Source organism: Girardinichthys multiradiatus, chromosome Y, assembly GCF_021462225.1.
Source record: "Girardinichthys multiradiatus isolate DD_20200921_A chromosome Y, DD_fGirMul_XY1, whole genome shotgun sequence".
NCBI classification, from domain to species: domain Eukaryota; kingdom Metazoa; phylum Chordata; class Actinopteri; order Cyprinodontiformes; family Goodeidae; genus Girardinichthys; species Girardinichthys multiradiatus.
Window position 1 is genome coordinate 32,951,147 of NC_061818.1, and position 21,387 is coordinate 32,972,533.

General features: G+C 40.4%; 1 protein-coding gene across 6 annotated transcripts in view; it reads right to left on the bottom strand.

The window, feature by feature from the left end:
* LOC124864048 (alpha-2,8-sialyltransferase 8F-like) overlaps positions 1-21,387 on the bottom strand; it is a 39,612-nt gene that overhangs the window by 9,830 nt on the left and 8,395 nt on the right. Inside the window, exons 2-5 of one of the 6 annotated variants that reach the window (XM_047358654.1) lie at positions 20,989-21,051; positions 20,811-20,873; positions 3,136-3,204; positions 1,066-1,140 (exon numbers count right to left, since the gene is read on the bottom strand). In XM_047358654.1, coding sequence (XP_047214610.1) covers positions 1,066-1,140; positions 3,136-3,204; positions 20,811-20,873; positions 20,989-21,051 — 270 coding nt within the window. The remainder of the gene's footprint in view (positions 1-1,065; positions 1,141-3,135; positions 3,205-20,810; positions 20,874-20,988; positions 21,052-21,387) is intronic. The other 5 variants (XM_047358655.1, XM_047358657.1, XM_047358658.1 and 2 more) reach the window with 5 other exon arrangements.

Genomic DNA, 21,387 nt, shown 5'->3' on the forward strand with positions numbered 1-21,387 from the left:
CCCTCTCTTGACACATACAGAGGGTTGCCTCTTGACAATTGGAACGTGCGTCAGATGAGAGAACGTCTCCAACAGATTGTTGACTCTGCAGGTCCTCTTGACTCATCTCTAACCCCACAGCCGCATATCAATTACTGCGAGCTTAACCAAACTCCCACCCAATCCGCTCCTCAACACACTCCACAAACCCCACAACCAACACAGGGCTCAGTAGTCATGGCCCTTAACGGCCAGTGGTACCCAGGCCCCCAACCCTTGCCTACTCCTATTTTTGTTCCACGGACCGTCAATGCTTCCACCCCGGCGGATCCAGCCCCCCCAGTCAATGAGCCCACTAGTCTAGCGGAAGAAAATGAGGAAGGTGTGGGGCCCTCATCCATGCATAGTGGGCCCATACCTAACAGGTATCTTTTGCGTGAGGTGGCGTCTAGGGAGCCAGGACATACGTACAATTTACCGCTTCTTGAACAGCCGGGGTCCAGAGGTCAAAGAAAATACAAACCTTTCTCCTTAGGAGATCTCACCACTCTGTGCGACAAATTACCCCCTATTACAGTGGGTGCATCTATTTGGTTGCAAACATTGGATTCTTTAACTGCAGGAACCACTTTAGCTCTAGGGGATTACCGCGCAATTGCAGCTCGCTGCATGAAACCACACACCTGTAGAGAGATTGAAACCACAGCTTACACCACACTAGACCCAGATTCAGAACCTTTCACCTGTTATTCCCAGTGGATAGGAGACACGCTGAGGGACCTATACCCTGTAACCAGGGTATAGGTCCCTCCAAATCTGGATCTGAACCCACATCTTGGTAACTTTCTGCGATCTATAGTGAGTAAAGTTGCCTCAAAGTCTGTGTTCAATCGATTCCAATGACACAGGGTTAAAAGTGTGAGTATTTCATCCTAGTTTGTTCCAGGTTCTGCATTGGACACTCTTATCAAAGCATGCATCTGCTTTTCTTAGAAAGCAGCCACCATGTAGGTCTCAGCGTGACACAAACAGAAACAACCTGCTAAAAATTTTCAAATAAGAAAGGCTTTAATAAGACATCTATACCTAAATTCAAGGTGATTTTCTTCGTTTTTCTTCCAAACTTGAGTGTAAGGCTCCAGCACTTTATTTTTCTTCTTCCTGTGGGACATAAACACATGCAGACATTCAATAAAGCCTGTGTATCCCGGATTTGATAAGGCAGAAACAAGCACTATGTTGGGACCATACAGCCATGGATTTCGACACCAAAACTCCGGTACATACTTTTCTGGAACTTTTCAAAATAAAGTGCATTAACCTTCTTCCGGCACAGCCAGAAAAGGGGATAACTGCGGACTTCCTGTGGCACCATTACCCAAATAAAAGCCCCCACCTTTCCACAAGTCTTTCTCTTTCCACACGGCCTTCGAGGAGGACGGTTCAGGAGAGGCCCAGCGCGCGAATGTCTTTTGCTGGCAAAAAGACATCAATTCAACTGGATCCAAAGCCATACGATCATCGATCATATGCAAAGTTAAGTAGAATGAAATACTGTCTGTGTATCCGGTATTTTCATTCATGAACGGGGAACTTAAGGTGTAAAGGTGTAAGAGTTGCTTACATTTTCTCTTCGAGGCCCCACAGAAGCAAAACTGTTCGAGAGAGAGAGAGGCCCCGGCCAGGACGCAGTCTCTCAGCCTGAAGGAAGACGGTAGAGACCGCAGCGGACAACGTTCGTTCTTCATCCACAGCTGGAGGTTAGCGGGAAGCTAACCTTTTGTTCACAGAACGAACGCACCTTCTGATCGGGAGGAACTGAGGAAGTTAGCGGGAAGCTAACCCTATCATTCACAGAGCGAACGCAGAGGTTCCGCTTGTTTGACTGTGGACGTTTCATCGAACTTCATCGCCCTTGGACAACATATCCTCACTACGGTCAGAGGTTAGGTTTGGGCAGATTAACAGATAGGTTTAGGATGAAATTATCTAAACGTTTTCATGTTATGAAGTTTTGTTTTGTGGAACCTGGCGATCTTTAGCGCTAGTAGGCTAGCTACGGCACGCGCCGGTTCTGTGTTCTTTGTATGTTTTAAAGCTAAGATAAACTTTATTTAAAGGGTGGTTTTAACCAGAACATTGCTCATAACGTGCCGCCCACGCTTATGCATTTCAACCCTTTCATTAATCCTGGTATTTTAAAGGTATGTGTTGATTCTGGTGCTAAGCTATCCGCTTCTTGCTAGCTTAACTGGTAACGGTAAGAACACGTGTGTGCTAGCATTAAGGCTAGTCAACAGAAAGGTTGTTGATTTTCAAGCTAGTGGATAATAGTCCCTGAACATCATTTGCTAGAGTTGATAACTAAGTTAACACCATTAAGCCCCATTTCTCCAGAAAGATTTGGCTCTTTTCCAAATTATTCAATAATATTTCTTCAAATATTATTTCAATAAATAAAGGCAGTTAATTAGACACCGTTGAGAATTAGTCATCCAGGAGGTTGGTTTTATTCGGCAGATCATTATTTAAAACATTATTTTATTAAAATAATATTTTACCTGATCTTGCATTGTGAAGGGTTGTCTAAACGTTTGCTGATTATTTCCTAAGTTAGTTCCAAAACTAACTTCACTTCACTTCCAGATTCTTCAAGATAATCCTTGGTTCTCAAACATAAACATTGCATGGTAATGTTGCATCACTCTTTTTGGTCATGATTTCCAATCATCTTTAATCAACTTGTTTATATTGTACATAGCCCATTAGTCTTGATTATTCTTTAATTCTGCTTGGTAGTTTAGTTGAATTGTTTTAGCATAGTAAAGAGTTTGTTGATTGAAATATGTTTGACTTTGAGTTGACTTATTTTTGTTAATAAATTCTTGTATTTTAAGAAATTGTGTGAATTCATTCCATATATGTGCAGAGTTTATGCTGTTCAATAATGCCAGAGCTCGTCTCACACCTTTCTATTCTGTCCTAATACCATCGCCTTAACGGGGCTGGTATTCCCAGGACAATCCTTAACAGACCGAAATATTATTTGATAAAATATTAAAATATTAATATTAAATATTAAATAATATTCTCAGATTCATATTTACAACAACTATAAAGCCCTATAAAGAAAAAGCCAAAGCTGTTTGCTCTTACCTGCAGTCTTTACAAGAATCAGAAGACCCAGGTGCATTTTTTTTTGTCTTTTGATGAAGTTGTTGGTTACTGTGATAGAAAATAAAGATATAAAAATATGTAAAAAACTTCAGAATGACATCTTGTTTTGTACAACCCAGTCTCTACTAATTTGATGCTAATACTAATACTTTTATGGCTAGGCATAAAACTTTCCTTTTTGATAAAGCTTATAGTTAGAGTGGCTTAGGTTATCCTGAGCTATCTTCCTTATTTTTTACCTCCATCTTCTTCCCTCCCTGTTGGTTGGAGTAAGGGGGAGTCAGGTTTAGCCTAAACTGGCTCAGTTATGGTTGAGGTCCAAACCCACCCTCCATTTCTGCTACCTGTATGACCCCTTCTCTTTTCCAATGGTTATAATCAGTCTGACAGAGAGAGGTATCCCAATCCTTGTGGTTTTTAGTAATAGTGCAATAGTGACTGTGAGGAGCCACAGACCTGCCCCCCTGGACCTGGGACAGATATGGAGGAGATCCGAACCGTAGACATCCCAAGGCCCCCCAGAGCACAGAATCACCTCCGGGACTAGTGCAACCCCCCCAGAGAAGAGCAGGGGAGAGTCCCAGGGGAACCACCCAGCAGCTTCAGTGCAGAAGCCCCAGGGAGCTGCAGCGATCTTTTTAACCTATTTGAATAATAAACTGAATCTGACTGCACTGTTTGATAGTTAGGATCAATTGGAATGTATGAGGCATGCGAGGAAATACTTTTTGTCCTATTATCAGAAATGTTAAAACTTAATATTTCCAAATGCTACCGGGACCTGATCTGGTACCAGCAATCTGTAACTCTGCATAAAGATCTGGGAAGTAAGAGAGAAGACCCTTTAGCATGTCAGAAGAAGAATTAATCAACAGATGTCTAAGACTGATCATTCAAGAAATATTCCCTCAAGTTGTACAGTCTGGTCAAATGTGCCTCACATGAATTTCCTTCTTTTTGCTTTTATCCACACTGTCTGCTACACTCCTGAGCCATTTCCCTGAAATATTCATGAAGAAGATATTTTACTGTGAGATGCCTAAGAGATTGTGTTCCTTTATCATCCACTGGAGAGCTTCCTATGGCTAAACTCAAAATGGGGACCTCAAGCTCTAGTCTTAAATTTGATAGGATAATGCACATTTTTTCTTTACTGTGGGAATGTGATCCTTCGATAACTACTGAATGTATGTGAAGGATTTTTAAACACATTAGAGAATTTAAGTGCACCCTTTCATCAAACATTTTGACAGGTGGGCGGGACTTCCGGTGAGGGCGGGACTTCCGGTGGGGGCCATGTGGGCGCCATGTGGTTGCCATGTGGGCAGGGGGGTGTGTCCAAGGGGCGTAACAGTGGATGTTGATTGGTTGTCGTCATTAGGGGCGATACCTTAAATGAGTCAATTAAAACACAGGGGTGTGTTTAAGGGTGTTATTAATAATCTGTATGTTTTTTCAGGCGTTAATACATCTAAAAAACAAAACAAAAAAAAAAGACATGCATCCTTTTATATTTTTAAAAGGTATAATCAACTTAATGTTGACCTATCACATGAAATCCTAATAAAGGAACTGTGTAACCTGACAGAATTGTAAGTTAATTTTGCTTTACAGCAGGACCTATTTGTTGAATATATGAGCCAGTCTAAATCCGTTCAAAATAGAAAAGACCTAAAAAAAAGTAAATAAAAAAAAAAATTGTGCTTCACTACATCGATGGAACGAGAAAAACCTTCAGCTTCTGCGTCAACATACTGGAAAAGCAGCTGAAATAGGTAAGACGAATATGAGATTAACAGAAAAAAAAAAGAACTTCAGTATACTGTTTCCAAGTTACAAATTGACTCTAGCAATGATGTGTTTGTTTTTGAATCATGAGAGACTCCATTTTAGGAAAAAAAAAAAGGAATGATAATTTTAGTTACCTGTAGCTTTTCTAAAAAACATTTTACTTTTTCATCTTAGAGTTACAGGGTTACAACTGTTAGGGGCGATGTCAGGAAGGGGCAGTTACGTCTGTTTCTTAGATAACATATCACCTTTGAACTCAAGAAGGGTTTTGTAAAGGAACTGTGTAACCTGACAGAATTGTAAGTTAATTTTGCTTTACAGCAGGACCTATTTGTTGAATATATGAGCCAGTCTAAATCCGTTCAAAATAGAAAAGACCTAAAAAAAGTAAATAAAATAAAAAAATTGTGCTTCACTACATCGATGGAACGAGAAAAACCTTCAGCTTCTGCGTCAACATACTGGAAAAGCAGCTGAAATAGGTAAGACGAATATGAGATTAACAGAAAAAAAAAGAACTTCAGTATACTGTTTCCAAGTTACAAATTGACTCTAGCAATGATGTGTTTGTTTTTGAATCATGAGAGACTCCATTTTAGGAAAAAAAAAAGGAATGATAATTTTAGTTACCTGTAGCTTTTCTAAAAAACATTTTACTTTTTCATCTTAGAGTTACAGGGTTACAACTGTTAGGGGCGATGTCAGGAAGGGGCAGTTACGTCTGTTTCTTAGATAACATATCACCTTTGAACTCAAGAAGGGTTTTGGTCTTAAAAACATAGTCTTTGCAGTTGAGATAACACTGTCATGTTCTAGTATAAATACTGTGTGTAAATGTTGGGGCTCTGTTTCATTGGTTAACCTCAGTGTCAGGGTCTTCAAATGCTGAATGTCTTTGAACCATAACACTTGTTACATTGAAAAATACCAGTACTAACAAGAAAAAATGTCGGTAAATATTTCAGGAAACCCGGAAATTGTGGCTTCTTCTTCTGATAATTCACAAAAGCACAATGACATCTTAAAACGTAAGTAAGTAAGTAAGTATCATTAAATGCATGTGAATGTTCTCAAATTTTGTTTATATATATTGTTTATATATATATATATATATATATTTGTTTCTTTGTCATAGAACCCACCGCTGATGACATTGATGATTTAATCTTGACACAATCAGATTATGGTAAGTAAATGTTAAATGCAATAAAAAAAAATATATATATATATATATATATATATATATTATAGTTAACCCTTGACAATGTTTCAATTTATAGATTTGATGAGAGAGGTAAACCCGAATGATCAAGTTGGAGGGTTCAGCGGCTGGAATCGACAGTCAAAATTGAGAAGGCGAATTATTTCCAAACAAGAAAAACTCGCAACAACTGAACTTTCTTTTAACACAGAAATTAAAACTGATTCTTTGAATACCCCCCCGTCAATTATCATCATTTCCCCTGAAGACACACCGGATAAGTTACCAGCACCACCAGAAAGTAAGTAAGTCCTAAGAACTATCTATTTTTTCTTTGAGAGTGAATGTATTTTAAACCTCAGATAAAAAACTGTTTACAGATTCGACTGAGAGCTCTGTGGAAGACATAGTTGTCGAGCAGGAGCAAGGTAAGGAAATAAAAATTAAATAAAAACAATATATATATATATATATATATGTATTTTAAGCATAGTTCAATAAAATGTCATATAAACCTGTTTACAGATACATCCAAAGATGCCACATTGAATCCGCCCACCAGAAGGTCGCTTTTCAAAGATCAAGACAGCTTTCAGCAGAACGGCACAGTTTCAGTCCAACAAGAAGTGAAATCTGGAGGTTTTACCGCAAAGAATCGGAGTAAGATTTAAAAAAAAACTTGTGTATTTTAAAAACTATTTTCGTTTTATTTATGAACGCTGTGCTGCGCAGCGTAAGATAACTTTTGTTGTCTTCTGTTTTTACAGAATATTTAACCCCGGCCAAAAGACAGCGACTCTTTGCGCTACAAAGCAGAGCAACGCTAGTGAGTGGTTTAATGAACGGTACGTTTTAATTCATACATACATACTGAATTAATTTGAATTCCCCTTTCTTTTTTTTTTTTCTTTTTTTTTTTTTTTTTTTTTTCAGCTTTAATGTGATTATTTCATTATTACATATTTTTATTTATTTATTTTTTGTTCATTCTCCATACAGAGGTAACGTTGATGGTAGGACAGATTGGATACAGAAATGGACAGCGCAGGAAGACAGTCTCTACAGCCTCACGGAATCTTCGTAATAAGGCCTCATCGTTAACGCTTCTGGCTGCATGTCAGATTCTGTTAAAGAAGCATTTTGGTGACATCAAGGTGATTTTAAACTGAACTGATCACTGTGTTTTTGTTTTTTGTTTTAGTTTTTTCTGTAGGTTAGTTTTATTTTTATTTTGTTTCTTATGTTCATAGAAAATGGATAACCGAATCAGACTTGCCCTGGATGAAATAAGAAATTTAGTTAATGAACTTAACAAAATTCCCGTTAATGCAGAAGAAAATAGCACACAGTCTCCACACAGCATTGAGCAAAATTATCATAATCCTTCTACGTCACACTCCGCAGATCGGCACGGGGGTCATTTTAATACGGATGTAGCAGTTAGTTCTGATCAAGCAATCAGACTTGCCCTGGATGAAATAAGAAATTTAGTTAATGAACTTAACGAAATCCCCGTTAATGCATCTCCTGCTAACAGTGAAAATTTAATAAATGAACATCAGCACGGTGACGTTTTAAACGTAATCAATCAGGCTCTTTCCGATTTGAACAGCGAACCGTCTCCACACAGCAGCGTTGAGGAAAATGATCAGAATCTTTCTACGTCACACGCCGCAGATCGGCACGGTGACGTTTTAAACGTAATCAATCAGGCTCTTTCCGATTTGAACAGCGAACCGTCTCCACACGGCAGCATTGAGGAAAATGATTCACCTGACACTCATCAGAATCCTTCTACGTCACACGCCGCAGATCAGCACGGGGGTCATTTCAATACGGACGTAGCAGTTAGTTCTGATCAAATAGAGCGAGATCCTCCAGCTGTGGTTGAACGTGAACATTTTAATAACCATGAAATAAGGAGACCTTTTACCATACCGCCGCCCTGTCCAAGTAACGTTCCAGATTTAGCAGCATTCTATACAGACATCATGCGTATTATAATTGAATTAGCCGACGCTGCGAGATCGTTAACCAGACGTAACAACGTTGTGCAGCTGGAATTAGTGGGTGAAAATCTCAATCGTCACATCACATTTACTGTTACAGATGATGGAAATATGATCCTGCCTGCTTTCGAAAACTTCCTCGACGATTTAGTACAATCGAATGCAAATATACCTGTAGATAATAACATGGAATTTGTTCTTCAGGTTGTTAATGACCCAGCAGGAGGTTCTAAGCGTAAAGCTGCAGGAACGTTAGACTGTGAACTGGAACGTTAGACTGTGAACTGTTTAATAAGAAAATGCGTCATTTGTATATTATAAACAATACCGGTAATCAGTTATGTTTTGCAATCAGCCTCGCACACGTCTCTGATCCTGAGCTCACGGATCACCGTGCTGTAGAACTGGGGAGGAGATGGCAGCATCAGGCAGGCCTCGACGAGCAAACAACAGTTACTTTTAGTGATATTGGTAAATTTGAAACCATTCTGAAGAGAAAAATTGTAGTGTTTTACAGAACCACGGGCTCTACTGCTCTGTGTAAATTTGAGACCAGTTTCCCCGATCGTTCAAACCCTCTGTTTTTGCTGTTATTTCAAGGTCATTACTATGGGATAAAAAATCTCAAAGGTTTTATGGGGTGCAGATATATTTGTAATTACTGTTACGCCAGCTATCAGAATGCCAATACACACCATTGTGAAGGTTATTGTCCAGTGTGTCGAACATATAAATGTATGCAAGAGATTAGCAATCCTGTAAGCTGTGCAGGCTGTCAAAGAATCTGTCGTAATTCTTCATGTTTCAGCAGACACAGGGAACCGCGCATCAGAAATAGTGCTGAAAGGCCTATGAGTGACTGTGAGTTGGTAAAACTGTGTAAAGTATGCAAACGGATATACGTTATTCCAATCAGTAAACCGAATAAACCACACGTGTGTAATGTAAAATGCAGTATTTGCGGTGAAAATGTACCCCCCAGCCTAGACATTACATGCGATGATCATAAGTGTTACATTCTGCCTTGCAGTGCAATTAATCAGCTTGATGATAAACTGATTTTTTATGATTTCGAATGCCTCGTCAATGAGAGCGGCGTGCATACCCCCTTTCTGGTCTGTGCTAAAACGTTGAAAGGTGATGAATGGTACGCTTATGGACTGAATTGCACCCAAAAATTTCTCCTGCATTTCAGGAGGCCAATGTACAAAGGTTACACCTTAATAGCGCACAATGCGCGGGGGTACGATGGTTACCTGATTCTCACAGCAATGCTGCAGTTAGGGATTAAACCACATATTGTCATGGTAGGGAGTAAACTTCTCTGTTTAACCGACCCTGATAACAGGTTAAAATACATTGATAGCCTGTCCTTCATGTGCATGAAGCTTAGTGCCATGCCGAAAGCGTTAGGCTTTACCGATCAAAGCAAGGGTTTTTTTCCCCACCTATTTTCCTCTGAACAACATCTCCAGTATGTGGGGGCTTTTCCTCCTCCATCCTGCTACGCTGTAGAACGCATGAGTCTTCAAGAACAACAGGTGTTTAGCAGCTGGTACAGAGAAGCGAGCAAAGAGGTCTTTGACTTTAAGAAAGAAGCTATTCGTTATTGTAAAAATGACGTTGAAATTCTTTTTCAAGGATGCTTAAAATTCAGAGACGAGTTCTTTAAGGAGACAAGTGTGGATCCGTTTAAAAGTATCACAATAGCATCAGCCTGCATGAAGGTTTTTGTAACCAATTTCCTTCCTCCTCAAACCTTAGCTATTCCATCACCTCTGGACTACAGACGTAGCAGTAAAACGTTCTCCAGCGCGTCCATTCAATGGCTCGGCTGGATTGCAGACAGCAGAGCCATATTTATCGAGCATGCATTAAATAGGGGTGAAAAGAAAATCGGGCCATATTCAGTTGATGGGTATGCAGAGATTAACGGTGTCAAAGTTGCGTTTGAATTTTATGGCTGTTTTTTCCACGGCTGTAAAAAGTGTTACATGCCTCATGACAAGTGTCCGTTGAGTGGGGTCGCATTTGAACAGTTTTACGCAGCCACTGTTGAGAGAAGCAAGGTGTTACAAACTGTGTACGGCCTTCGTCTCGAAGTCATATGGGAGCATGAGTGGATTGAAATGAAAAAATCAGAGGGGTGATCAGCTTTCTTGAGAAAGTTAATGCACCCGAACCGCTATCCCCCCGGGATGCGCTGTATGGTGGACGCACCTGTCCTATGAAGTTGAGGTACACAGCGGAACCGGATGAAACTGTACACTATGTGGATTACACATCTCTGTACCCTTATGTAAACGCCAACTGCGTTTTTCCCCTCGGACACCCCACCATCATTTACAAAGATTTTGATGACCCCAGCAGCTACTTCGGTATAATCAAAGCTGTGGTCTACCCACCACGTAACCTGTTGTTCCCTGTTTTACCTTACAGAACATCCCAAGGTAAACTTGTGTTCACTCTCTGCCGCACATGCGCTGAATTAAATAACCAGTCAGGTCCTTGCATGCATAATGATCAAGAAAGAGCTTTGATGGGAGTGTGGGTGAGTGCAGAACTCTGTAAAGCTTTGGAGTGTAGTTATCGTCTTGCTAAAATCACAGAGGTGTGGCATTTTGAAAAGAGAAGTGATACAATCTTTAAAGGTTACATTCATTGCTTTTTAAAGGGTAAGCAGGAGGCTTCAGGCTATCCGTCTGAAGCAGTGGATCAGGAGTGTAAGTCAAAGTATATAAGCGACTACAAACTGCATCAGGGCATCCAATTAGACCCTGAGAAAATCGAGATGAATCCTGCCAAAAGGCAGGTTGCAAAATTGTGTTTAAACAGTTTTTGGGGGAAATTTGCGCAAAGAAGTGATCTGTCTCAGACCACAGTCATCACTAACCCTGAAGACTTTTTCAGCTTCATGTTCTCGAGTAAATACAGGGTTAACTATTTTCATTTTTTCAACCCTGAAATGTGTGTAGTGCAGTGGAACTACAGCAAACGTGTCATATATCCACCAAGTAAGACAAATAATGTGTTTATAGCAGCATTCACCACCGCTTATGCACGTTTAAAACTTCTCAGCAGCATGGAGAAGTTACAGAACAGATTGATTTATATTGACACGGACAGTTTGATTTATGTGACAAAAAGTGGTGAAACTCCTTTGGAATTGGGGAATTATCTGGGTGATCTTACTGACGAGTTAGATGGTGACAGCATTTCGGAGTTTGCATCGACAGGACCCAAGAGTTATGCATACCAGACCAAAAACCGTAAAAATGTAATGATACGTGCTAAAGGCATCACTCAGACGCATGAATGCAGCGAGAGGGTCAATTTTGACAGCATCAAAGGGCTGGTCGAGGGCTACTTACAGGGGTCAAGTGAGGGTGTCATTGAAATCCCCCAGCACACGATCAGGAGGGATAAAAAGAGATTCCGTTTGACAAACGCGACATTTCTTAAAAAGTTTCGACTGGTGTATGATAAGAGACGTCTTTTTTCTGACGGGACAACTCTGCCTTTCGGTTATTAGAGTTGAAGAAGAAATAAAATAAAAAGTCACATGGATTTACAGGAGATTGATTTTGATCCTAGATTTAGAGCCCCTTTCTCATGTATGATAGTTGGACCCAGCGGCTGCGGGAAAACTTTCTTTGTAAAAAGTATTTTACAAAACTGTAATCATGTCATGGATATTGTTCCAGAAAATATTGTATGGATTTACACATCTTTTCAACCCATGTATGTTGAATTGCAGAAGATGAATAAAAATATTACCTTTGTGGAAGGATTGCCTCATTCTTTTGAAGATGAAAACATGTTTCCTCCTGATCAGAATCATCTGATTATTCTAGACGATGTTATTGCTCAAGCCTCAGATGATGAAAACGTGATGAAGGTCTTTACCCAGTTTCGTCACCATCGTAATATGAGTGTTATGATGTTGACTCAGAATGTTTTTCATCAGGGAAAGTTCAGTCGCACTATTAGTTTGAACTGTAATTATATGGTGTTGTTTAAGAACCCGAGAGATAAACTCCAGCTGAATATACTGGCCCGCCAAATGTTTCCATCTCAAAAGGGTCTCTTCTTGGAGAGTTTTGAAGACGCAACGAGAGAAGCTCATGGATATTTAATCATCGATTTTACGCCTACCTGCCCAGAACATTTCAGACTGAGAACGGGGATACTTCCTCAGCAGTGGCCTGCTGTGTACGTACCCAGAACAAAGTAAGTCATCATGTCAGCGTGTATAAAAAGGAATTTACCATTATTCAGAGCTTTGTACCAGGCCTGTCCACAGAAACGTAAAGATATTCTCGCACACTGCTCTCCCGACTTTATTCAGGCTCTGTGCGAGATTGCACTGAATATCCTAAAAGGTAACATTAAACTATCACCCTCTCAACACCGACAATTGAAGAAACAAAGAAATATCATCAGATTGTTGGGTGATAAAAGAACCGGGATAAAAACTAAACAGTTGGCTCTCAAAAAGCAACGAGGTGGTTTTTATTCTCCCCATCTTAACGGCTCTTGCACCCTTGATCGGTGATCTAGTGGGTGGAATCATCAGGAGATAATGTCTCTCAGAACATCGCAGAAGATGTTTCTCATTTCCCCTCATCAATTCAAGCGTCTGACCCAGTCAGACACGTCCATCAGACAGACGGCGGAGGAGAATTTGGATGCTGAAATGAGAGCGATATTAAACGAGCCGGGTTTGACTTCTTATGAAAAAATCAAGAGATACGATGCTCTTCTCCAGAGGTATCTGACTTTACTTAAGCAAGGTGTCAAAGAAGAAAAACAGCGGGTCAGTTTAACGCTGCAGCGTGACACAGAGGTTCCTGAACATGAGCGGTCCCAAGAAAAACAAGGCCCAGGGCAGGACGAGGCCCCTAAGGATCAGGTTCTTACGGAAGTACTGAAAAGCCTTCCTAAACACAATCGTAAAAATGCCGAGTACATTTTGAAGAAATTATCCGAAAGAAGTGAGAGTTGGACTTCGCGAGGTGAATTTGTATTTAACGGAAATATTATAAAGGGGTCCCACATGATTGATTTGTTGAAAAATCTCATGCTTCCGTTTAAAAAATCTGGAGCATCACAAACCCGAGGATGGTCTGATTTTCTACACTCCATGTCAGAAGTAAACATACCTATATCTTCAGTCATTAACCCTTATGCTCGTGAAGAATATAGACGTTTCAAAACAGAGGGTACATCGATTGAAAATGGGGGTACACCCCCCAGCGTTAAGCAGAGAAGAAAAAGAAGAAGAAGGCAGATAACTCATTCTCCCTACTGGTCGAGATCTGAGCTGGAAGATCCAAAAAATGCTGATGGGAGATCAAAAAGGTCTCTTCGTAAGACGACACTACCACCCCGATGGATTACATTTTCACCATAAACCGTTATAAGAAAAATGAAACATGTAGTCTATTTCTTTTATTCAATAAAATATTTATTGATTATATTTTTCAAGTCTAACTTCGTTCTCTACTTCACACACTAACATATGATATCATTACACAAATATTAAATCATAAGAAGAAAAAAAAAACAAACAATGAAAAAAAAATAAGACATTTAAAATTCCATAACAATCCAGAAACATCTCCAAAGAGCATGTTCCGTGAGTATAAAATGTACAACTTTGATTAATGACACATTTCTGATATTTTTTCACAAAGTTAGATACCATTAAATCATTCTTAATCACATCTCCGGTGTATTTCGACAACACTTGCTGCATTGATAATCCGCACGCTCTATGACATAGATAAAAAATGCAATGGTGACCGCACACAGTGGACAGAGTGTTTTGAAGCTGATTATTATGATACAATATTTTTGAGGATCTGTCTTCTAAAAATGTTACGATGCTTGACGGGTAGAACTCGAAATCCGGAGAGAATCCATAAGAGTCAAAAAAGCTGGATTGACCATTCTCATCCAATGTCAGAGCTAGCCAGTGTTCCCCCGGCATGTGTGAAGGATGTGTATTCACGATAAAGTAGGCCGGCCCTGGGAATTTGTCAGCTAGCAGCGGCAGCTGGTCGCACGGCCACACACCGCAAAACAAATCTCCCAGCAGATCAGGCTCTCAATTTCATGATTATTCATGCCTGATTAGATTAATAATAATCCACCAGCACACGCCTCTTTGAATCAATCTCTAAAATAGAATCATAACAAGCGTAGATGATCAGCGTGGTGGTATATGGCAACGGGTTTCTGAAGCGCATTTCCAATCTTAAATTCCCACTGGAAACTGGAGATAGAGCATCTGTGTCCTCACCCGGGTTAAGATTAAATGTGAATAGAGAGTATCCTTGATTAAATTCCTGACGTGATATACTCAGTGGAAGATCTTTTAGATGTCGTCCTGTAGCCGTAAACAAGTTGTAATACTCTCTCACTGAATGACCTTGGTTAAAATTTGGCTGGAAGGCTTTAGCAGGAATTTGTCTGCCATCCTTACACAAAGCTAAATATTCCATATCAAAATGATTAAAGTCAAACGGATTGAGATTGCGTGTTCCTGTAAAAGCGTCATGATCCAGTAACGCAATCACCACATACTTGGGAAAGATGCCTAAGAAAAGATTCTCTTGGTTGCATACCCTTGAATTTTCAGGGATGGAATATGTTTTTACATTCACACGTGAAAGTGGATACAGAGCATTTGCTTTCATTAAAGCTGAAGCGTGCCCCAGTCGTACAGCTGGAGAGACAGTAACTTTTTTGATAAAAAGAGATGCTCCTAATATCCTGAGTTTGTAAGTGGAGTCTCTTGCGGCCATGAGACAAAAGGCATCGTTGGCTCTTGTAAGTTTAATTTAAGGTCAACAGAGTTTAAAAGAAGTCTCTCGCAGAAAAATATGTCTGCATGCAGGGGGCCTAGGAGATGTACCTCCCTGGAATTTGCCGTAAAGCCTGCTCTGCTGTTAAGACCTTGGTTAGGGCCGTTAGTTGTAACAATAGAGTTCAGAGCACCTGCAGTGTCTTTATAAAAAAGACCGGAGCTAAACTGGGTTTTTAAAGAATCCTCAGAAAAGTTTAACAATGTCTCAATCATGGCTCTATATGGATGTGTAGCGCTGGATTGTGAAATCATTCGATCTCCGAGAGTGACGTCACACTGACTGAAGATGGTGTTTAACGGGTAGTTGATGAGCCCTACAGGTGCATCATCTGGCAGGTTTGTTCCATTCTCGTTAGTAATTTTCACTCTGAGATGCAACAGCGTATCGTTGAGATCCAGATACTTTTCTCCGTCTCCCGGAATGAAAAACTCGATCGGCCCTCCATCAGTGATTGCTGATAAAGGCTGGATCTCGGTGTAAATTTTATCTTCGATCGATAGCTGCGTCATCGGGGCAGAAAATAAGTCCAACTCTGCCAGCGTGCACTCTGATGATTTGTTATGTAAAAGAGCCATTATTTAAATATATCAAAACTTGCGTATGACTTCCTTCCTCTTCGTTTGTCAGCTGCGACTGATCTCCTTTTTCGCGTTTGTCATTGTTTTTTAACTGTCCTTAAATGATCACCAGGGGGTCTTGTTCTGGGTCTTTTGGATAAAACCATAATTCCTGAACCTTCTTGACCGTCGATGTGTGTAGAACCACTCATTTTACTCACGGCTCTACCGATGACATCCGAAGCGATATTTGATGCAGTCGTTTTAAGATGGGGTTTTGCAATTGCAAATCCTTTTTTAACCAGAGGGGATACGAAGCGGAATAATTTTGAAAATAATGATCCAATTCCGCGTCCGTACATGACCGGGGCCCCATAAAACCCTGGCAGATTACCGCCTGATTGACTTACATAGTAATTTACAAAGCGATTTGGATCACGTCTCAGACTTAGATGTGCCATGTTCTCTCTTGCCTGCTTGATGCAGTGTTGAATGACCAGCGTAATATGAATGATAACCAATCAATCTTAGAGGTTATATACATATCTCTGGAATAGTTTATACAAATAAAATTTATCTCAGGCTACGTTGTGATATCACCGGTCTGAAGTGTAGTCTTATGACGGTCTTTCCATAGACGAAATTTACAGGAACGTTTTGGTCCGATTTAATTTCTATATTGATATTTTCAATATGTCTTCTGGAGACTGGAAGGTAGTGGGCTGGGTTAAACGTCTGAGTAATCATATCACTGAATGTGCCTTGTACTTTGACGGTCCGCAGTAAAGGTGCAAAAGTGTCGCCTACTATTTGTGGGCTGACCACGTCGCTGTAACAGTATAGGTGATAGAAACCAGCCTTTATATCCGCCGGAAAAGGAGCCAGTTTTGGTTCAGAAACATGAATCCATTCCCCTGGTTTCACGCCCATCATATAAGCTAGAGTGCTGAAGAAGCGTATTTCATACGGACTATTTGCTTGAAATGCAAATCTCTTTTGAACTTTGCTGAATTTAATGCGTAAACCCGATTTCAATTTTTTGAAAAACATTTCCATCTCTGTCTCGAGTTGAACAACGCTGTTATAGTAGCCACTTCTGATCCTTTGCGTATTGATCTCCACATCACCAACCTTCCTCCATTCAAAGTAGGCATCATAATCCGGTAAATTATGCCATGTATGAGGGTATGAAATCTCGGCTAATGCAACCATCCATTGGCCTTCTAAATCAATATGTTGAGCTAAATTTACACGGAAACTTGAACTGGTATTATTTTTAAACACTTCCATGCTAGCATTAGATGGAAGAGTAACGTAAAAGCCATCATCCTCTACCTGACGGTTCATGATGCTGTGTCAACTGTGAGGTTTAGTGCAAACCTTTTTTATACGTTTCGAAGTTCATCAAACTTGATCCAACTGTTGAATTTCTCAGGCCAGTTTTTCCAGCTTGCAAAAACCTGTTTGACTCCCTTGACCGTACGTCGTTTTAATATTTTTTCCACTTGATACATCTTGTCGTTAAATATTTTTACTTTTTGAAGTTCCTCAGCGTAAAAGGAACCCTCGATAGGTTCTCCATCCAAATCTTTGAGTTTGTATACAGGAGGAGAACGGGGTATCCGGTCATACACTGTAAACACTTCATCCGTAAAACTCTGTTCGTATTTTTTGTCAAACACTCCACGGACCTTGGATTTTATGACAAGATCCCCTTGTTTAAACGTTGTCACTGAGTCCTTGCAATATCTGTTGGACTTGACATCATACAGATTCTGAAACACTTGAAAGGCATTTTCTGGGGTCACTTCCATAGGGCTCATTTTAATGCTGGAGTGGTAGGAATGGTTGTAGCTTCTAGCTAGGTTTTGCAGTACATCGACGTACCGCCGGGTATTGTTAGCTGTAAAATATCTCCACATCCTTGTTTTTAATGTGCGGTTAAATCTCTCGACCACTGAAGCTTTTGCTTCACTCGCTGTGGCAAAATGTTCAATACCGTGTTTCTCCATTAAAACTTTAAATTTCTTGTTAAAAAATTCTTTACCGGCATCAGTCTGAAGTTTTTTGGGGATCTGACTTTCTGTAAAAACTGATTCAAATGCCTTTACCACCTCAGCGGCTGTTTTCCTCTTCAAAACTCGTACATACGCCCTTTTTGAAAAGATGTCAATGACTGTTAATAAATAATTATAACCATCATTTTCCATGGCCAGAGCTTGCATGTCACAGAGATCAGCCTGGAACTGCCTCAATGGTCTGGTGACAAAAACTCTGTTTCTCGGGAACTTTATTCTTGCAGGTTTATGTAGAGTATAGGTATCTTCTCCTGATAAAAAATCTTTAACTTTTTCAACCGCAACCTTCTTTCCCGTTTCATCTTGCATAACCCTCCTCAGCCTATCTACACCCCCAAAACTTCCCGGATTTGAAGGGCTATAATATACTTTCTTCATCAGCCGTCTTCCTGCCATCTCTGCCTTATGCTTACTCTGCCGATTACTTGTTAAATAATGAGAAAAAACACACAGGAGGGTAGATTTATCCTTATTTTTTTTTATTTTATTTTTTTTATTTAATATAAACAAAAAACAACCAGAAAACAAAATCAGATAAAATGCAGATGAATTCAAACACTACTAGCTTTTTAAACAACACTTTTTGGGAAAGGTTCCTACTTTAATTGTATTTAATAGTAAAAAAGAAAAAAGAAGAAAAATCATATAATGCAGATTAACTAAAGTACTGGAATACTAAAAAAAAAAATGATACAACAACAAGTCATCAAACATGTGAGATCAGTTTGTCAGTCCATAGCACTCTGAAACAGAGTTAAGTTGTTTGAGATGTTTCTCATCGACCATGCGATCATAAACGTGCGCTATTGCACTGTGGATGCCTTGTACCGATTTCAGTTCATATAAAACCGTCTTGGCAATCGTCTTCACTCTGAAGTCATCCGCTTGTATGCTTCGAAGTACCAGAAGATTCTGAATAGCAGGAATGAGTTTGGGGGTTACGAGTCGTCGTACGATGCGTTGAAAGTTGACTTGGTAATAATCCTCCCCCAGTACCTCCAGGCAATGGTGTTGACGCTGGCTTGGGTGGTTCGTTATACATCCATAGCAGGTTTCTCTGAGATAGTTCAAAGAGGTTATGTTGAATAAATGAAGTATCGCTGTTTTCACCGTATTGATGAGGGTGGTTGAGAACCAACCGTCAATTTCGTCCTCCTGGTTACTCTCATCCTCTGCTGAAGGCTGAGGGTCCTCCATCGGTTCCAGGGTTTGTGTAGGGGCTTCGGTAGAGGGTGAGTAGCCGGTGGCTACCTCCTCCTCCACGACCACCTTCATGTCTTCAGGCAGGACATTCGCGTCTACAGACTCAGCCATGAATAGCGGTGATGGTGAGCAGAGGTCTGGAGAAAGCGGTAGATATTTCATGTTGTATCCTGTAGGTGATGCAGGACTGTAGTGGTTCTCTGAGAATGAGGATGTTGAGGTGGATGGTGAGAAGAGGTCAGGGGAAGGCGGATGATATGGTCCAATGTTGAAGCTTTCATCGTGCTCAGGAGAGAAGTGGATCTCTGCTCGGTGGTTGTAGAGATCCCTGTATGGTGTCGGTCCACTCATTCTCATGATACGATTCTCAGTGTCTGTGAGCTTGCAGTTATCCCCCCGTATATATATCATAGGAAGGGGCGTGTCCTCAGAAGAGGGTTCGTTCTAAACGTAAAACAGGAAACGTCAGCGTTTTTTTCACTGACATGACATCGATCCAACTTCGTGACTTTTGGAAAAGGTCGGAAAGACGATGTCCAATTTCACTCATCTTCTCTGCCCAAGCTTCAAACGGCAGAGCCAGCATTGTCTTGAATACGCCGCAGTCTTGATTGAAAGCCTCCAACACAAACAGATCTGAGGGACTCGTCCGGTTGTTCCTGCGTCTGCTTGCCCGAAAAGACCAGCGGCCATTTGCTGTGGTTTTTGACCCCCACACTGCGCTAAAGAGAGGTTCTCTCTCAGCTATTTCAACATCGGATGGTATATGAAACATTCTCGCCCGTTTTACAGGTCGAGGAGACAGTTCATTTTCTTCTTCTTCTTCTTCCTCCCTCTCCTGCCTTGAGACTGTTTCAGGGCTATCATTAAGGTGCGGGATTGCAAGCTTTAACACAGCCCAGTCGCTGTGGGTGAGTGTACACAGAGCCAGTGATCCATTAAATACCTCTTCTTGATCCAATTGATACAGGCAAAGCTCTCCTATTTCATACATGAAAATATAACCCCAGCTGCCAACCAGGCCATATGGCTCCAAAGACCATTCTTCCTGCAGAGTCTTGAACGGGGGTCTTTGTACCCTGCAGATGTAGTATGTTGATTTCTTAGGAGCATTCAATTCACGGGATGAATACTGGTAGACGGTCACTGGGGTTTCGCACAGAACTGACATACCTCTTGGCCGAACCGAGGTCTGATTTTCAACCATGGTTGTTGAAGTTGATTTTGGATCCTCATCATCGGTAGAGTATGTCACGACGGGAATTCCGATAGGTATCTCCGTTGAGGAAGTATATGATGCAGTTGCTTGTTCATCATCATCATCTTGGCACGCGTTGCGTTTCTCCTCCGCTTGACGATAAACTCTCTTAACTCTAGTCATTGTTGAACGGGTGTTCTTTTTTTCCAACGAATGCTGCATGTAAAGTGCAGAGTTTTATCTCTGTATTTAAAGTAAACACTAAGGCACGCCCTATTGTTTTCATTGGGTTATTCAAGGTTTAACGATGCTTACAAACACACCCCCTCTATTTTTAATTGGTGCTGATGCCAAACAGTTTCCGATAATACCATATTTGTCTTGTTCTATTTATAACAAACACACCCCTGTGTTTTAATTGACTCATTTAAGGTATTGCCCCTAATGACGACAACCAATCAGCATCCACTGTTACGCCCCCTTGGACACACCACCTGCTTGACCACGTGACCTCCTGCCCACATGGCGCCCATATGGCCCCCACCGGAAATCCCGCCCTCACCGGAAGTCCCACCCACCTGTCAAAAAGTTTGATGAAAGGGTGTACTTAAATTCTCTCACATTTACCAAGGGTACTAATGGGTGAGAAGGGTACTGTTTATGTACAACTGTTTGAGGCAAGGTTTTCTGGAAACAAAAGAAAATGTAAAACTACTAACACAAATCTTTGAGGGGACTTTCTTACTTGACTTTTTGATTTTCTTGTGTCCGGGAGGCAGAGCAGAGTTCTATTATGTGTTTTTCCTCCCTGTGGTACAAAGTACATCCGTACATGCAGTAAAATATGTTATACTGACATGACCTTGGATTATAACAGGAACAAACAAGCCATGAAACGATTAGCTTAAACAATGTGTTCTCACCTGCAATCTGTACATGAGTCACTGCTTTTAATTTCAGGATCTTTTTTCAGAGGTCGGTGCCAGCTGTATATAAATGGGAAAAAAAGAATTTAAAGTTTTCCAAATATAAATAAAAGTTTCTACTTTGAACAGTTTCACTCTGAAAATCTGTTATTTTCATATGCTGAAAACCAGGGGACCAAAAAAGAAAAAAATACAACGGGCCTGGCATTTAATACCAGACCGGCCCATAACATTCAATAACGCACACCTTTTCGGCCGTTACAATGTGTATACCAACTGTAGAACTCTTTAAAACTGCACACCTTAATCCATGCAGTTAGTTAATGGGAATAAGTAAGAGCGGACACATTAAATACTTCCAAGTGTAATTTATTAACACTACAAAAAGGTATAATC